We start from the raw sequence: 18997 nt of genomic DNA, 5'->3' as shown, positions 1-18997 counted from the left end.
AACAAGAGTAACCAAGACAGTTTGGGTGAGTTTTATTTTGTTTCTGTTGAATTTGAATAACGTGTGTTTTATGATGAGTTAATGGAGCAGTAAAGCCTCGTCAGTCTTCTCTGACCTAGACAAATTTGAATTCAAAAGGTGTACAGCGTATTTCTCTGTTGAAGGAAAATCTGACTTTTCTTAACATTTTGTGAGTTTCTACTGTGTATGTATTAGTCTGAAAGCTGAAATTTCAGGAAGGTATAAAGGTATAAATCTTACATACTGCCCAAGCCTGCTGTCACATTTGACATCAGCCTAGAACTGACTATCTCAGAATATTTTGGAAGTGCTCCAGCTCTGCCAGATTCCTTCAGTTTCTAGACTCCTACTCCTTGGGCAGACACCTCCTGATTTCTAAAAATCCAAACTTCCCAATGCTGGTCAGAGGCAGAGCTGCTTTAACGTCTTTTAACATGCTGCTGACACCGCTCTGCAGCACAGTTGTGTCATTAAAAATTCAGAAGCAGTCAACCAGTGCAGCCCCACACTTGTACAGGTCATTTCGGAGGCGTACTCACCGGCTTGCACCAACATCAGTGAGCCACAAGTTTAAAGGAACATTGACAGAGTGATGGGAAAGGAAAGAAAAGAGGTCATCAAACATATGACAGCTGATATCACAAGTATTGCGCAGAGGTTTTTAAGCATGTAGCCATCATGCAATAAACACCAACACAGCATGCTCAGACCTCTTTCAAAATCACATTATTTAGCTATTACTAAAAAAGTGGGGGCTGCCAAAAGACTGCAGAATTACATTTAAAGGGGGCTTTAAGCAAGTTAGAGATTATACATTTTAAGATACTTTGGAACAAATTTATACCAGGATGGTTTACTATTAGCACCACGTAAGTGTCACTGAGCAAGGCAGCCCCACACTGCTCAAGTGACACTATTCACCAGTCCACACATACAGACAGCTGTGGAACAGGGCAGGACCTTGGTGTTAATGTGTCTAAGTGTAAAAGGGTAGAGCAGGGTGCTGCTTAAAGACACCCAGAACAAAACAACTCAGGATATCATAAAAAGGCAAAACTCTGTGGCATTAGTTTGGCCCACTGCACGTGATTTTACCATGCCTCACCTACAGGCTTTATGGCTCTATTTTAAACGCACAATGACAATGACGAGCAGAAAGGTCAGTGACACAACTCATTTAAGACCCTTTCCACAGCTGTGCTGATAGTAGTGTGGTGTGAGAAACATTACTCACCACGGTTATTAAATATCATTAATAACTATTAAATATCAGAACTACCACCACACACTTGTATGCCTCCGCAATCCAGGCAAGCTGCAGTTATAGTTTACATCCATGTCTGCAAAAACGTTGATACCTCACACACATCTTCCCTCAGCAGCACAGAGGATGCTTTGAGGGTCCAGGGAGAGAGGGAAGTCGTATGCTGAAAGTTCCCCTGAGGCAAACTTTAACATGATTTGGACTGAAAAATCTATAGAATTGCCAGAAAAGTGTTTTTGCAGAATATTCAAGTTCATGTTTTTAACAAATTTCCTCAAGGCAGGCAAAAGGTCATTGTGAACGTGACCTTTGACCCCTGGATTCTAATCAGTTCATCTTTGAGTCCAAGTGGACATTTGTGCCATAGTTGAAAAAATTCCCTGATGATGTTCTTGAGATATCCCATTCGAGAGAATAAGACAGACAATTTTACAATGACCTTTGACCTCCAGACTCTAATCAGTTTATTCTTAAGTCCAAATTAACATTTGTGCCAAATTTGAAGAAGTTCCCTAAAGTTCATTTTAGCTGAGTTTGTGAATGAGGTGCTTTTACCTATCTTTTTGATTTTTTGATTTCTCTTTCTCCATGTTTATTCCTAGTCTGGTTAAACCATGTTGATGACATGAGCTCAGTATTGTGTTTCTCTCTCCCTGGTTCAGTATGCCACCACAAACGATTTCAGTGAGCGGGAGTTACTCACTTTGACAGACAGGCTCCTTCAGCCAATCCTGACATTAGCAACTACACAATACCGTTTCCAGTTAGACAGTAACAGTGTAAAAAATACAATTTATTAATATTTCACATGCATGTGATGTGGGAAGTTGTAGTTTCCAAGTTGGGAAGTTGTTTCTGACTTCACTGTGTTCATGTGCTTTAAGGTTGTTAAGTGGGAACAACATGGAAGCTACAAAGACGATGGGCTGCATTTTAATACTAAGAGTGTTTAAACAAGAGGCTGATAGCTGTTTCAAATTTATTTATATTTTTATCTTTTTTTTTATCTTATTTTATTTTTATAATATTTGATATATTATATATAATATTAATATATTTTTATATTTAATCTAGGTCACTCTAAGTGGACAGCAGTTAACATTAATAGCATATTACACTTTACATGTGATCAAAAATTGATATTTAATACGGGTATTAATAAAAAAAAAGTTTCTTCCCACTGACCAAACATTGACTTTTGCTCTCCATGTTTATGCATTTATGACATCAAGTTGACAACTAGTGTAATAAAATGTTGTCAATGTTAGTATAATCACCTTGCATGCATTAGATTTCACAGTTTGCTTGCTTCAGCTAATAGATGCAGATATTAAATTGTGCAACTACTAAAAGTATGTGATAGCTACAAGAAACAAAATAACCAAATATATATATATTTTTTTACTGTCAATTGTTGACACTGTTTCCATGTGTTCCACCTTTTCTGCTGCCCTGAAATGTCACACAATCATCACAACTCGGCAGCTCGGGTATCATCAAAATTTCCCACTTGTAATTATGACTTTGGAGAGCCGTTCATGTACTCCGAACTTGTAATTTAAAATATTCGATATTTCAAAGGAGCATGTGAAGGCAGCAAAAGTCCAGATAGACACAGGGAGAGAAACAGAATGTTGAGCTCATGTGATCAGGATGGTCTTACCAGGCTAGTTTATTCCAACTAACCCAGTAAATGATCACTCAGTCAGCATGGCCGTGTCCACACTGTTAGTTTTGATATGGCTGCTGTCATGCAGAGCTGCTGAATTCCCTCATTTCAAGTATGTCTCTCCAAGTTATACAAAATTTTTGGGACTGTTAGGACAATGGGGAGCACTGTAAACTGCTGACAGCACAATATGTGGGTAAGATGTCTTACCACCAGCACATGCTCTAGCAGTCCCAGGTATCCAGAGGCACATTCATTGCCATAGCGCAGAGCTCTCATCTGGACATCCTTGCTGACCTCTGGGTGGTATGCAGCTTCCTGAGAGAGCAAACACACACTAATCAACAGCTGAACCAAACACTGACCGTACAGGCAGGGGGCAATTCAGCATGCTAAAATGCAATGAAGAGGACATTAGTGTGAAGTGAACTGTATTTCTGAGTTGGAACATTACAGAGATTTACAATTTAAGAAGAAATCTCACTAATCTGACTGATACTTGATACCATTTAGTAACTTTGGGCCAAAGATGGGAGACGAGTTCCAGAAAGAGCTGTATTTTACTCATGGGAACAACAGATATTATTATCATTAAATATGGAGCTGATGTCTTCAAAACCACATTGTAGTTAATAAATCAGAATTCAGTATTTACATTATGATCAGATTTAGATAACCCCTGATCACAAGGATATGATTTGAGAGAATATTTAACTACTACTTGAAAAAATGAACAATGACTTTGGTAAAAATAATCTTTTGCAATGGAGGAAACACACTATTAAAATGATGACTGCACCTGTGGTTGATTAATTGTGTTCCATTCCCTTCTGAATATTCCCGACTCATACTTCACAGACTTAGAAATGATCTCTCTCTCTCTCGTTCTAGATTTTCTTTGGGGCAACTCACAGCATCATACATGGATAAAGCAACTACAAGATTACACAGATGGAAGGGACTCTGTCCCTAATGTTACATGTTGCTCCTGGGCTATAAATGTAAGGGATATGTGAGCGCAGTTACCAAGTCATAGGACCAGAGCTTAACCAAGCTAGTTCCTGCCATGGGTGTATTTTTTGTGAATAACACAGAAACAAACAGCACAATACAAGTGACCAACATGAAAACAGACAGAATGGAACAAGACGGGGGGGGGGGGGGGATGGCCACACCGGGCAGGTGGCTTAGGTTGGGTGTGTGTGTGTGTGTGTGTGGGGTGTTTACAAGTGTGTGTGTGTGTGTGTGTGTGTGTGCGTGTGTGTGTGTGTGTGGAGTGAGTGAGTGTAAAGTTGTGTGTGTTGTGTGTGTTGTGTGTGTGTGTGTGAGTGAGTGAGTGTAAGAGTGTGTGTGTGTGTGTGTGTGTGTGTGTGTGTGTGTGTGTGTGTGTGTGTGTGTGTGCATGAGTGTGTGTCTGTGGGTAGAAAGATTGTCTGCATGAGGATATCCAGGGTAGAGGGGAGAAAAAGAAGTTCTGAGGAGAGGTGAGAAAAATGAATTAATTAAAAAAAAGAGAAACGAGAACTTTGAATTTGAAGGCGAAAGCGGAAGCGTCTTTTTCTCTCATCACCAGTCATCTAGAGTGCCTGTCATGACTCTGCTGTGTACCTTGCAGGAGTGCAGCATGTCAGCGATGGCCCTTCTGCTCAGGTTGGCCGTGGCGATGATGTCTTCCTGGCGACAGGAATTTCCAGCAGCCACTGCCTTAGCTGTTGCCATGGTGATTCCTTTTGTCATGCGAATGAACTCCTCTGGTGTGGTCGTCTTTGGTGGTGGGTCAGAACTGCTGAACACCTGTGTGGTAAAACCAGCATGCTGTTAGTGAGATACTCAACAGCTAAAAGACAATGTTAATTCATTCATGCAACAGTGGAGTGAATCCTGAGCTGCAGGATCAGTATTCTTTATGAATCCTTCATACTGAAGGATTTTGCTTTCAGTTGGCATCTTCTACTCATCAAGGTCGTAGGGAGATATCTATTTCAAATGTTGACACCGTACTGAAAACATGTCCAGCTAAAGCTTGTAATGACTCACAGCCAGCTCTTGTTTGATGTGTTCAATGGTGGCCTCCAAAGCTCTGGTCCCCTTTGTAGCTTCATCCTCCACTGCCTTCACTGTCTTCAGGAGGGACGTCACATTGGTCACCATCACCTACAGCAGCCAGGGCAGATCACATGCTGATGGGTTAGACTGATGGCAAGAACAAGGTGCTCACTGATGGGACTGACATTAACCCTTAGTGCCAGCTTTGATGTTACACACACTTATATTGCTCTGCGCACAAAAGTCAAGCTTTAAAAAATATTATACAATAATATTTTAATAATATTATATTATTACAGTCTAAGATATGTCAATGATTAGCAGCAACATTGATTTTTATACATTGTTATTTTTGTGCAGTGTCAAATAGTCACACTCATACTGCTCTGCACACAAAATGCACTTTTCAAAGTCAGGCTATATAAAAATAGTATACATTAATATAGTTTTCTACACTGAGTTTATTTTTGACCCCCATCAGTCCTAATCATAAATATCAAATATTAAGAATTTTCAGAATTGTAACCCTGGTATTAATCATGATTTCACTATGTTATTTTTATCGCTGTGGGATGAAAAATGTCAGTTTGAATGGGTTTCAATGGAGCATTTTTTGACCTTAACAGTTTGACTGTAACAATTTAGTTTCCACAGTGTATTTTAGACTTATGGTAGGAGCTGAGCTGGAAATTCACTATATATACTATACTATACTATAAATTCACACAAAAACCCCACAATCTTGCCAAAATGCATGCCATATACACAAACACAGCCAAAATTATTAAAAAATTAAGAATAAAAAGTGCATAAATGTGCCAAAGAGTCCCTAAGGGTTAATAAATGACACAAAGACACACAGCATTGCCAGTGAGAAGTGCATTCAAACGTCTGAGTCTGTACTTCAACAGATGACATGCTGACTACTGAGACAGCACACCGTGGTGGAAGGGTTTGTTTTCATGTCTTCATGTTAACATATTCACATGCTGTGTGCTTCAGCAGCACAAAACATACGATACAGGATATGATCACCTAGAAGTAGCGCCTCACTGTTGTATGCCTCTGCGAACCAGTCAAGTTATATTTACAGTTTGTATCCATGTCTGTCCAGACTCAAATGACAGACGACACTTAACAGGTGCTTTGTGTAAGCTTTGGCTAACGCTGAAAAGAAGCTGAATGTTCTAAAACATGGATGCTTCACACACATCTTCCCCAAGTCAGCACAGATCTCTGCAATCAGCACAGTTTACGGATCAGTGTCACCAATTCAGTATCTGACCAAATGTCTTTCCCTTATGCTGCTGATTCATAACAATGAACGATGACCAGAAAAGTGTTTTTCCAGAACATTATGATGTCGTAGTGACCTTGACCTTTGACTTTCAAAAAACAAATTCTAATCAGTTCATTGTTGAGTCTAATTGGACATTTGGGTCAAATTTGTAGAAATTCCTTTGAGATGTTCTTGAAATATTATCTCACAATAATGAGATGGCCATAGTGTGGAAGCATATAAATGTGTGTGGATCCACTGATGTAAAAAGTCTACTCAGAGACCCCGGAAGACTCTGCCTGTCTTAATGAGTACCCCATTTAAGGTGCCGGAATGCTCCAACAAAACGGCTTCTCTGATGGTCAAACAGCATCCTAAACCCCCTCCTAGCAAATCCGATGCGTTTTCTGACTTTATAAAAGCAACAGTCCAACCAGCATGTGCGCAGAGTGACTGGCCTGCTGTTTTCAGTCACACCCCAGTGTGAGGCAGAGTGTTGCTGCAGAGGAGCAGCTTCACCTCCATGGAGAGAAGTCTCATGTGACTCTGGCTTTGGCTCTTACCTTAGCAGAGTTCTTGAGCTGTAGCATGCTAGGGTCATCATGAGGTTTGCCTGCAGCTGCTTTGGTGGTGCTGATGAGGTTGGCCAGAGCTTTGGCCACATCTTTCACTGCATTGATCAGGACAACCTGGAGAGGGCGGAAACAGAACTTTACAGTTTGAGGCCACATTTAGATGAGACCAGCGCTACTGAAAACTTTTCTTTGGGTTTTAAAAAAAAATTGGCATTCATATGATAACATTGTGAGAATGATTCTTGTGTACATGAACCTGCAAAAACAACTGAAAACACATATGCATGCCAGGCAAGTAATTGGCGGTGTAACTTTGTAATGACACACCACAGAAGAACACCATGTGCCTGTGTGTGGCATGGATCTATTAGAAATCTGGATACAGCCATGGGGGCGGGGCCTCATTCATTCCTATGAGAGCTGCGCAGGTGTGTGGTCCAGCTGTGACGTCACTGTTCTCACAGGATCTGCGCATTGCCAGTTTACACAGCAGCTGAAGGGGTGGAGTTTTCCAAAGATTACAGTTTGGAAACAAGGTTTCAAAAGTTCCTGTTTTCAGGCCCCCAAAACACAAATGTCGCTTGCACCAAAGGCCAAACCACAACAAAAGTTTAATGTTCCATGAGAGAACTGTTGGTGTGTAATCAGCTTCTGAACATGAACACAGAGAGTAAGCCTTGTCTCAGCTCCAGGGTTGGTGTGTGTGTTTATGAAGGTATGTCCTTCAGAGGACTGAGAATCTATTCACTCCATATCATGATTGATGACATTTTCTTCAGGATTAATGAACAGAGTCATGAGTTTACAAACACATCAGGATTATATCAGTGCTGACTCTAGTCGCTGAAGCTTTGAGCCCTGACTGACAGCTGTTGGTAGGACCTTACTGTGTGTCTTGTTGGAACTGAGATTATAAATTGCTCTAAATCTCCATTCTGCCTTTAAACCACTTTTTCTCCTCTTAGCAAAGGGTTATTGTAAAGCCACACACAAAGCCATGCTGCGTGTTCTGTGCTGCCTGTACCTGTGTCTCTGGGTCTTCAGATCCCAGGCTGGCAGCTCCCAGTTTGACCACATCAGCCAGTTTGGTGATGGTGGACACTGAGGACTGGGCAGCCTGAGCCAGTTTCTCCTGACTGGCTCCGGCTCCGGACACCAGCAGCTTGGTGTCCTCCACCAGAGCCTTGGCTGTCTTCAAGATGCATTCTCTGCACACAGGGAGGACACACAAAGATAGTGCACAGATTTACATATTCATCTAATACTCTTCTATCATTACAGCTGATATTCTTAGTCTACTAATATATATAACAGCTTTTAAAATAACTGCTTACAGTTATGAAATGATTGCCTCCAAAATCTTTATATTGTGACATAAATGTGATCCTGGTAATGATACAAAGTAGAGCTGGGCAATACTGTATGTCCATATCGTAACCAGATTCTGTCTGAGATTTTGACATCATACTTGCAATGATCTAGTTTCCCTTCAGGATATAAACAGTTTCTTGTAGTGTGCTGATGTTTGATAGCAGCTCTCTGTGGTGAGCAGTACCTGTGGTCAGCAAAGGTCTCTGCGTTCTCTCTGTTCAGAGTTCCAGCAGTGGCAAACATGATGGTGGTGTCCAGGTCTGCAATGATTCCAGACACAGCACTGGCTGCTGTGATGCAGGCCTGGGTGCCACGGTTACCTGCCTGCAAGGACGCCAACACATGGGAGACCTGCAAGAACAACACCGACATGTTAGGGATGGAAGAACTGTGCAGATCTATCAGAGTTACTATTTACTATTTGTTCTGTAGATGGTGAGGAAATGAAATCAAATATAATCAGCGGTTCGATCTCCGGCTCCTCCAGGCAACCACTATCCTTGGGCAAGATACTGAACCCTAAATTGCTCCTGATGCTGCATCATCGCAGTGTGCATGCGTGTGAATGGATACTGAGTAGCAGGTGCAACTTTGTACAGTAACTTCGGCCCCCAGTGTGTGAATGTGTGCGTGAATGGGTGAATGTGACCTGTAGTGTGAAAGCGCTTTGAGTGGTCAAAAAGACTAGAAAAGCGCAGTACAGTCCATTTATCATTTACCATGCTGGTACGAGTGTTGTGATCTGTAGATCCAAGGAGGACAAAGGTCTAAAATTCCCTGTCTTTAAACTATCTGATAATAATCTTGATGTATGTAATATTGTAAAATATCTGGACAGAAGCCACAATGAATAAAACAAACAAACCCAACAAATGAGGAAAATAAAACTTCCTATGTGACATCTCTGACAACTGCAGTAAGTGACTGTGTATAAATATTTTAAAAAAGAATCCAGGGTTACTTCCTTTATGTTATGAAAATTTCATAAACAAGCAGTAGAAGTACAGTGACTGGAAGTGCACCCTTGACCAAGTGGGTTAAGTCACCAGCAATAGGCAGGTTTCCATTACGGATTTGCACAAAACTAGCAATATTTTCAACATGTTGATAGAACACATTGCAAGATGACTGCGCTTCCACTGAGTGATGTCCTGCAAATTCTATTACAACTTGGAATTTAATATTCCAAGAAGCATGGCGATGGATGTTCAAAACATTAGCAGCTTAATTTCTATTGCAGCAACCGCACTAGCCGTCACTATTTCCAAACCAAGGCCACGTAGGCGTGGTATGGAGCCATAATGGAAAGAGGAGCCCCTTATATGTGGGAGCGGCCACGTATGAGGGAATTCTGGGACATGATAGTCCACAATTTCATCATCATTCATCTCTTCACTATTGCTTTTTAAAGGAAGGCATAAAACTATAGAAAAAAGGAAGTGAAGTGATTGGTTGTGATCTGACCTTCTCCGAAACTTTGCGGGCGCTTTCTATCAGCTCTTTCTTGGTGAAGGAGTCGTTGGGGCTGCATTGCAGAGCTCCAGCTTTGGTCACCAGCCCTGTGCAGCTGAATCCCAGCTCACCCACCTGCTTCTTGATGTGAGAACCAATCTGCAAACACACAATGAAATACATGTCAACTCCAGCACCATAACAGAGCTGGCATGGCCTGAAAAGAGTCTCTCCAACACACTGTGCTGAGGTACTGAAAGTTTCAATTACCTCATCGTTCTCTGCAGTCACGGCTGCATATTTGGCTTCATTTGCAAGATTTCCAAACTCATTGGTGAGCTGGTTGGCCAAACCTCCGAGGTCATCAGGGTTGGTATTCGACTTGGTCACCTGAAGAGAAGACAAACCACATTAGTGGAGTTTTCTGCCATTACAATACTAACATGGAAACAAAATTTTAAAAAAATACTGAGCGTATAATTCACTCAAGGTAATATACGCTTCAATAAATAAATCTAAATAAAGAGATAGATATTTATAGTTGTATATATAATCAGCCCTTTCTCCTAGAAATTATGTTTATATATGACTAATTTGAAAAGGCAAATAGGTTTAAAGGGAAACATAATTCAGAACACATTATGTTTTCCACAATCAGATGACTGAATATCAGTTAATAATTGGAGGCGCTCAGCAGCTACAGCTGATCAGACTGATCTGATCCATCACAACATCAGAGGAGTTTCATACCAGGGAGAAGACAGATCAGACACTACACTCAGATGCATCACTCACAACTTTTAAACTTCATTGTTTTCTGATTCACCACCTGGTTGAAAATCTGAACAACAGAAGAAGCAAAAAACATTGTTCCTCCAAGAGAGCCTGTCTGTCAGCAAAAAAAACCTCTGAACTGTATCATTCATATATATACAGTTCTACATTCTGCGTGTGCAGACACAAACTCCATTAGAAGTTTCTACAGCTGTTAATAGGCTGACTGAGGAGCTAAGACAGAGCTAAGACGTGAGGCAGGTTTTAGGAATCATTCCTGGCTTTATACCTGTTCACCGGACAGGGGCAGGGCCTAATGAGCAAAAACCTTCTGCTAAACATTGCTGCAGAAGATTTTCTTAGTGGGAGAATAACTCTTGTTATCACTAAATCATTTTGTTGGAAATAACTTTTTGTTGCTGTGTGTTTGTTATGAGACATTGACAGGTTTATATAATAACTGTGCCTGAAAATGACCCTCCAAGCTGTTAGAAAATCATTGTAAACTACGGCCTCTCATGATTGAAATATTCAACTTTATTACACTTCTCGATAATCATCAAAGACCCTTACCATCTCCTGCACAGTGACAGCGATGGCCTTGGCTGTCTTCACCATGGTAGTCTGGTAGTCCACGAAGGTGCCTTCAGGGTCAAGTGCAGGTGAGTCTTCCATTTTATTGATGGCGTCGTTGATGGAGTCCACCATGCCGCCCACAGCACCCGCTGCACTGGCTGCCTCAGCCAGAGTGGCACCCAGATCATCCACTGCCTCTTTCATCATCTGCACTGACTCCTCCAGAGCTTCCTGCATGTGCGCTGCCTGCACAGCAGAAAACACATCATCAGACTATGGAAAAAACTTAGCAACACATTTCAATAAAATTAAAGAAATTAAAAAGCACAAATGGCAATTAAATATGATCAAAACAAAAAAATGGCCACGTAAAACATACCAATAGAGGGAAAATAAAACACTGGGCTAATATTAAAGATGTTTTTTTCAAAAGACTTATAGTAATAAAAGTAAACCGTGAGGTGAGACCAGAGCAGGGAGGACATGATCTTGTCTCTTTGTTAAAAGACAAGCAGCAGCGTTTTGTACTCACTGAACGCCTAAGATTGTTTTTGTCCTCACTGAACGTCAAATTACAATAGTCAATGCCATATAAAATCATGATAAACACAAGAGAGGAATGACAGTTTGAGCTGCTTGTGATCTATTAAAGGGTTAAAGGTTAATTAAAGGTTTCTGACTGCAGTTTTGAGATTTGTAGGCAGGGATTCCAGATTCCTCTGCAGAGTGATGATTGACTTTGGGAAAAAAAAAGCCAGCCTCATGGGGGATATCTGTGTCAAGGCTCTCATAGTCAAACATTTCTAAAAATGATCTATTTGGCACGGTGACATCTGACACCAATCTGATCTGGGCTGCAATCGAAAAGTACAAAAAAATCTCCTTCCCTAACAACTTTTTTTTAACCTCATTAGAAAACATCATGAGGGCAAGGCAAATGTAAAGGAGAATTTATAAGGAGTAAGGAAAATAAAACCGCAGAGTTTGGGGGCGCCCGCTGGCTCAGTGGAGCAGCGCCACATGTACAGAGATAGTGTCATCGCCTTAGTGGCTGCGGGTTTGCTGCCCCCCCCCCCCCCTCCCCCTTTCAAGCTCACACTGTCCTGGCAATAAAAGCCCAAAACCATCTTTAAAAAAAAAGAAAACTGCAGAGTTTAAAGAATCCGACTGCACCTCCCGTAAGCTCTGTAACGACAGCAGAGGTTATTGATGTGTGTCTGCTGTGATCTAACTACAGTGGATGAAAGATGGAAGCCCATCTTTATTGTATTGGCTTTTATAGACCAAATAACTTCATTTCTCATTTCATGTATACGACAGTTGAAGAGAGAAAAGGTAAGGTGAGAGGTGGTGGGGGGTGGTGGGGTTGGGGACATGCAGTAAGGCCAGACTCAAACCCAGGCAGCTGCAGAAGCCTCAGGCATATAGGGTTCACACTCTGCCAGGTGAGCTAGAGGTCACCCCCCCAAATAAAAAAAAAAAATTAATTCATCTGTTTGCTTTTAAAAACTCTCATGTCTTGTCTTCTTGTAGCACTTTGTAAACTGGATCAACAGTGCTGTATAAAAAAATCATGTTAGCTCCTCCAATATGACCTGAGAGGATGAGTGCCAGCTTCTCTACCTTGGGGTTTCCTCCCGCCTCCTTGGCGGTGTAGAGCATCTGCAGGGCTGATTCAGTCAGGGTCTTGGTCTGGTCCAAGACAGCCATCTGCTGTTGGCTGCTCAGGATCTTAGATGCTGTGCCGATGGCTGCCATGATCAGGGGTTCAAAGTAGCTGGCCATCTGAGACACCTGTTCAAATAAAACATGCAGACATGTTCAAAACAGAGATTCTGAAATGATAGGAACATGCTGGGCTTCACGAATATCAGTGCAGCCCTCATCAGTTTAGACGGACCAGCAGTTAGTCAGTATTCACACCAGCAGTTCGTCAGCATTCATTTCGCAGTGTGTCAGGTGTGTAGTGGTGTTGTCCCGTGTTACCTTGTGTCCCAGCTGGGAGGCCTCAGAGCGAGCAGCCACAGCTACAGGATCAATCAGGTTACTGATCTCATGGACCGAGGCTGCCATCTGCTCATGGAGAGTCTGCAACATGAGCCCATAGAGGTTTCATTCGTAAAACTTCAGTCAAACACACATTTATCTTCATGCTCTACAGTCGGCTGAGTTTTCCTTCATCACTTGCTGTCAGAGTACACTTGCTAGATTTTCACCTCCAAAGGTACACAAAATGCACTGCAGTACAATACAGTACAACAGCACTGCAATACTACCTACAGACAAGCTGCAGTAGGTGCTGATGCTGCTTTGACAAAACAATAATAATATCTAAGCATGGGAATTCATTGTTGACCTTTGATAACCACATACACTGAATAGTCTTGACACCCAGGGGAATTCTATTTGCTGAAGGTAAAGATATTCACTATGGGACATGGCAGAAATCATTGGAGGCATTCAAACCTTACGTTTATGATGTTTGATCAAAGAAATAAAAACTCAAAGTTTCATAGCTTTTATGACATTTTAATTGTGTCTTGTGTTCCCTTGTATAAAAAGACCTCAGACTTTTATAAAGCAGACTGAGGGATTATGTTCATTCAGAAAAAATGTGGACTTTTCAACTTTTTTCTTAAAAAAAAACAGGCACATGCAGTTTGTGGATACGTGACAATGAAATGTAAACCAGTGTGTGCGTAAAAACAAATTTCATGTTTTAGGCAAATTTGTTACTTTAAGAGACAGACAGTTAAAATGTGATACATGTTTCTTATAAATGAATTTTGTGCAGACACTTTTGATGTGACACATTTTATGAATTAAACTTTTTTTTTGTTTTTGTACTAACTGCATTTTAATCACACATGCACACATTTACACACACACACGTGCACACAACAAACAAACACACACACACACACACACACACACACATCAGTATTGTATAACTGTTGTGTAATTTGTTGAGCATCATGACATTTTCACAATTTACTCAGGAAAAGATAAGTATAAGAGGTTTCTGACTCTCAACCAGTTTACTGAGCCGAGATACAAAACTGGGCACTCACAAAGCTCTGTGTGTGTGTGTGTGTGTGTTTGTGTGGTGTGTGTGTGTGTGTGTGTGTGTGTGTGTGTGTTTACCTCCATGGAGATGTCCTCTCGGGGAGTCAGCTGCTGGCTAATGGCAGCCAGAGAGGCCTGATCCACCTCACGGATGCAGCCGTTCAGCACCTCAATAGCATCGTCACATTCTCTCTGGCCAGGAGCCTTTTCTCTGAACAGAAACACACACGAGATGAAGGATGTATGAATTAAAAAATGTCTGTACATGGAGTCCAAGTGGACAATTGTGCCATATGTGAAAAAATTCCCTAAAGGCTGTCAGGTCACGGTGAATTTGGCCTTTGACCACCAAATTCTAATCAGTTCATTATCTAGTCCAAGTGAACATTTGAACTAAATTTAACTTTCTTTAGGTGTTCCTGAGATATCAGGATTGATAAGATTGATAATGAGAATAACACAGACACAAGGTCACAGTGACCTTAAAGCTTGACCACCAAAATCTAATTAGTTCATCCTTGAGTCCAAGTGTACGTTTGTGCCAAATTTGAAGAAATTCCCTCAAGCTGTTGTTGGATATTACATTCAGGAGAATGAGACAGATGAGGTCACAGTGATGTTAACCCTTGACCACCAAGGTCTAATCAGTTTGTTTTTGAGTTCAAGTGGATGTTTGTGCTTGGTCTACCATCAGTGAGAAGAAAAGGTTAAAATAAGACTAGAAAATGTTGCCTGATCAGTCAGAGAAGGTGGGAGGCAGTTCCGTCTGCAACATAGACTGTATATAAAGATGGATGACATGACAGCTCCCCCAAAGTGAGGTTATTCAATCTGGATTGCCCCCTGGTGTCTGACTGCAGTACAGGTCCTAAGACCCGCCCCTCCATGTTGAATGGTCATAGGCTGAACTTAAAAAGTCAAAGTACACGTCAAATAAATTTTTCCCAAAGATGGTTTCTGTCACCGAAGGTAGTTCTCATCACCTTGATGTTTGTTCAAGCGTTTGTTTTCATGATAGGTTTGGTTTTAATGAGTTATTAAATTGTACAAAAGGGGGCTTTTCCACCATGACTGACAGCTGTGACAGCCAATCTTTGCGCTCACATTCAATGGAGCTGCTCACTACTGGTCAGGCAGGTGTTTGGGTGGGAACTCCCCCACTGAGGATATCATTACTGCGCAGATGCAGAGCTCCCAATGACATCACCCTTGCAAGATGGCAACACTCGTATCTGTGATATTTTAACCTCAATTAAGCATAGCGGGGGTAAGTGGGGTCGCGTTGTCCATCTTTATTTACAGTCTATGGTCTGCAACAGTAGTAGCAGTAGAGTTTACCTCATGTTGGTGATGAGTTTCTTGATTGAGTCAGACACAGTCCTGGAGTGTCCAGCCAGCACAGACCACTTGGGGGGATCTTTGGGGTTGACAGCCAGAGAGCGGGCAGTCTGGATCAGGCCAGTTGAGCTCTCCAGCATCATCTTTGCTGCCGCCACAATGGGCTCCATGGCTGCATGACCCTGAAATCAGGATGAAAACAACTTTCTACTGGAGGAAAGACAGAATGCTATTGTTCCAGAAGCTGTGTTAAGGGACACATGAAGGAATCAAATGCGATTATAACCTTAATACATATTACAGGGGATCTTTACGGATCCATCCTAAATAGTGCTTTTCCTTGACTAACTGACTCAACGAGCACAGAACAGGAAAAAAAGCTGGCACACACTCAAACTGCTCCAAAGCTCTTTTCGTGTACGAGATACATACCTCAGGGCTTATCTGAGCAGGAATGCTGGCAAACTCTGGGTTGGAGGCGAATGCGGTCAGGTTGTCCACAGCTTCAATCAGAGGACCAGTGGCAGCTTTACACTTCTCTCTGTTCTCCTGGTTAAAGGCTCCATCCAAAGCCTGCACACAGGGTTCAGCCCTGGTTACATTTATTGTATTGCTGTGTCTCTGGGACTAGAGTGGCTCTGATCCATTACAGAACTGGATCACAACTACCAAACAACCACCAGCCAGGCAAAGACATGTAAAGCAGATATCTTCTTTGAATCTACACACAGTATTTGCTTTTCATTTAACTGATGATTAATCTGAAAATAAAAAACTTAGGTCGCCTCCCTACACACACACATTTATTTATTTATTTTCTGTTACTTTATATTATTTCATTTACTTTTTAAAATATATTTTCCTGTTTAAAAAGAAAAAAAACAACAGCAAAAAAAAACTTGCAATGTCATGAATGTATGCAATACTCTGGAAAAAAAGAAAAAGAAAAGACACCTTTATGGACTTGACCAGGTTGGCAGTGGTATTGGCCACCTCTTTGGCTGACTGGACAAACTGCCTCTTGGCGACAGGGTTGGGAGTTTTGGAGGAGGCCAGGCGGCAAGCGTTACACAATGCAGAGGTGTGTTTGGCCACGATGGTGGCTGCAGACAGCACCTGGACACACACGCAGCAGGGGGGTCAATCAGAGATGGATTTAATGACATATAGACTCACTCACAGAAATGAAGGACAGTGATGATTGCTGACTGGGATGTCAAAGTGAGGTGAGCATGTACCTGTGACTGGGTGCAGGCCGGGTCCACCAGGTTCTGGCAGGCCATCTGTATCGACTGATTAGCCCGAGCAAACTGTGCGGGGTCCACCAGACCCTTCTGACCTGCTGCACTGTTGGGGTCTGATACTCCCACCAGGTAGGCAGCCTGAGAAGATCAACAGATTTCTGGTCAGTTTATATCATGATAATAATTACAAGCACTCACATTACAAACACAACCACAACACACACCTTACCAGCCTAGTGTTTGTCTCTGTGCCAAAGACTCAGACTACTGCAACAATAAAGTAAGCCTCAGTGATGGTGTTTACCTGTGCAGCTGCTTCAGTCAAACCACAAAGAGCTTTGGAGCCACCACTGACTGAATCACCAAATTCTGGCAGGTTGGAGTTCTTGGCATTATGGGAAATGCCAGCCATGGACTCCCCAAGAACCTGTCAACAGGAAACCAGAACACAGGAGAGAATGTCTTCATTGTGTCTATTTATGCTTCTTATGAATCCACTGAGGGAACTGGGATCAACCAAACCTCAGAAGCAAAGCAATGTCTGAGAGAGTAACACACAGCCACAACAGATCACTCATCCAGAGGTAACTTTATGAGTCATAACTGAGTTCCATCAGTGGCACAGGGCATCAAAAGCTGTCAAACACTGAACACTTGCATGAAATGTCTGCTCTGTTCACTTAATCTCTGACCGTTCCTGATAGGAATCAAAAACCTCTCATTCTATTTAAGCATCTTCAGTTGTACAGCTGCTTGTAATCAGGCAACTTCTGACATTTTAGAATTTTGGCTTCTTTGTAAAAATGAAAAAAATGTATCGTGTTAATAATTCTTTAGGTAATCTAATATTGTATCAGCCCTTGATTCATTACTAGAATTACCACCAAATTTGAAGAAATTCCTTTGCGATGTACTTAAGGACCATCATGAGACCAATGTGAGGTCACAGTAACCTTTGACCACAAAAAAACAAAACAGTTCAGTATCTTTGAGTCCAAATGGATATTTGTGCCAAATTTTAAGAAATTCCCTCAAGATGTTCCTGAGATATCCTGTTCATCAGAATGAGACAGGCAAAGTCATAGTGACCTTGACCTTTGACCTATGACCATGAAAATTTAATCAGTTCATGGTTGAGTCCAAGTATACGCTTCTGCCAAATTTGAAGAAATTCTCTCTTAGAATAGTGAAAAACCACTTAATCTGATGTACATGTTCAGTTTTAGAATATCTGACGGGAAGGACAAAGAGGAATGGGGTTAAATGTTCAAAAGATGTCTGCAAAGACAAAAGAAATGTTTTTTTTCCTGATAAATTCGACACATTTAACTCACGCCTTACCAGGATGTCTCTACCATTAGTATCATATCAGAGTCACCTCTGGGAGACTCTCAAGAAGTTCTTAGGAAATGAAGGTCTCATCAAATAGTGTTCTGTAACTCCAAAGAAATGTCAGTGGAATAATTTTAATAGTCCAAATAGCCAATAATAAATAGTCTTTATTTAATAATTTAGATAAAGACAGCTCTACTGTCACTTAGGACAGCCCCTCTTCTTTTAGAGAGATGTAACCATTTTAATGCAGCAATGAAGCAACTTTTTTAGAACATGAATGCATCCTTTAGTAAAGAAGAGAAGAAGAGGGATGATGGAAAGATAGAGAACCAAACACAGAAGGAGAGCAGCAGGGATGTATATTCTACCTTCGAGTTCTCCATGACGCTGTCAATGCAGTCAAAGTATGACAGGTCGTTGATGGCTTCTGTCGGGTTCTCCAGCATCCCCCTCACCGACTGCACACGCACACATGCACACACGCACACATGCACACACGTGCACACACATACACACACACACACACAAAGAAACACACAGTGATCTCACATAACCGCTGTAATGTCTACATGCTGGAATTACATCCTTTTATAGAAATGTTCTTTATAATGACTAATTTACAAATCATGTTTTCCTAATGATACCCACAGTCTGAGCTTTATGAGTTGATTCAAACTGCTCATGTCAAGCTATTAAAAATTAAGCACAATGCGCTCAATCGCAATTTGACTTTTAAAGATTTTTTTAAGGCTGGGTAATGAATCCTCAGTGAATATCAATACACCAATATAATGTTTTGTTTTTTTGTTTTTTTTTGACTATCATGACTATCAAGCTATTCACATCAAATGATTTACACCTAAATACAGTCGTACAGTTGCTTCAGAAGTTCAGTCTTTTATCACCCAGTCCCAAGATTTGTCTGCTCGCAGATATACGCCTGATTTAAACTGGTGATTTTAGAAACAGATTAAGAGAAAAGGAGAT

At 41.3% G+C, this 18997-nt stretch overlaps 1 protein-coding gene across 2 annotated transcripts in view; it reads right to left on the bottom strand.

Moving 5' to 3' along the window:
- Positions 1-18997, bottom strand: part of tln1 (talin 1) — a 101097-nt gene that overhangs the window by 24173 nt on the left and 57927 nt on the right. For both annotated transcript variants that reach the window (XM_042509057.1, XM_042509058.1), the window contains 18 exons: positions 18379-18468; positions 16980-17102; positions 16670-16813; positions 16386-16547; positions 15864-16004; positions 15432-15613; positions 14172-14304; positions 13014-13115; positions 12651-12821; positions 11025-11273; positions 9948-10067; positions 9690-9836; positions 8410-8576; positions 7879-8062; positions 6843-6968; positions 4992-5108; positions 4563-4748; positions 3165-3272 (listed from right to left, as the gene is read on the bottom strand). In XM_042509057.1, the coding sequence (XP_042364991.1) occupies positions 3165-3272; positions 4563-4748; positions 4992-5108; positions 6843-6968; positions 7879-8062; positions 8410-8576; positions 9690-9836; positions 9948-10067; positions 11025-11273; positions 12651-12821; positions 13014-13115; positions 14172-14304; positions 15432-15613; positions 15864-16004; positions 16386-16547; positions 16670-16813; positions 16980-17102; positions 18379-18468 (2652 nt within the window). The remainder of the gene's footprint in view (positions 1-3164; positions 3273-4562; positions 4749-4991; positions 5109-6842; positions 6969-7878; positions 8063-8409; positions 8577-9689; positions 9837-9947; positions 10068-11024; positions 11274-12650; positions 12822-13013; positions 13116-14171; positions 14305-15431; positions 15614-15863; positions 16005-16385; positions 16548-16669; positions 16814-16979; positions 17103-18378; positions 18469-18997) is intronic.

This window comes from Plectropomus leopardus, chromosome 20 (assembly GCF_008729295.1).
Source record: "Plectropomus leopardus isolate mb chromosome 20, YSFRI_Pleo_2.0, whole genome shotgun sequence".
NCBI lineage: Eukaryota > Metazoa > Chordata > Actinopteri > Perciformes > Serranidae > Plectropomus > Plectropomus leopardus.
This window is presented reverse-complemented; position numbering and strand designations above follow the sequence as displayed.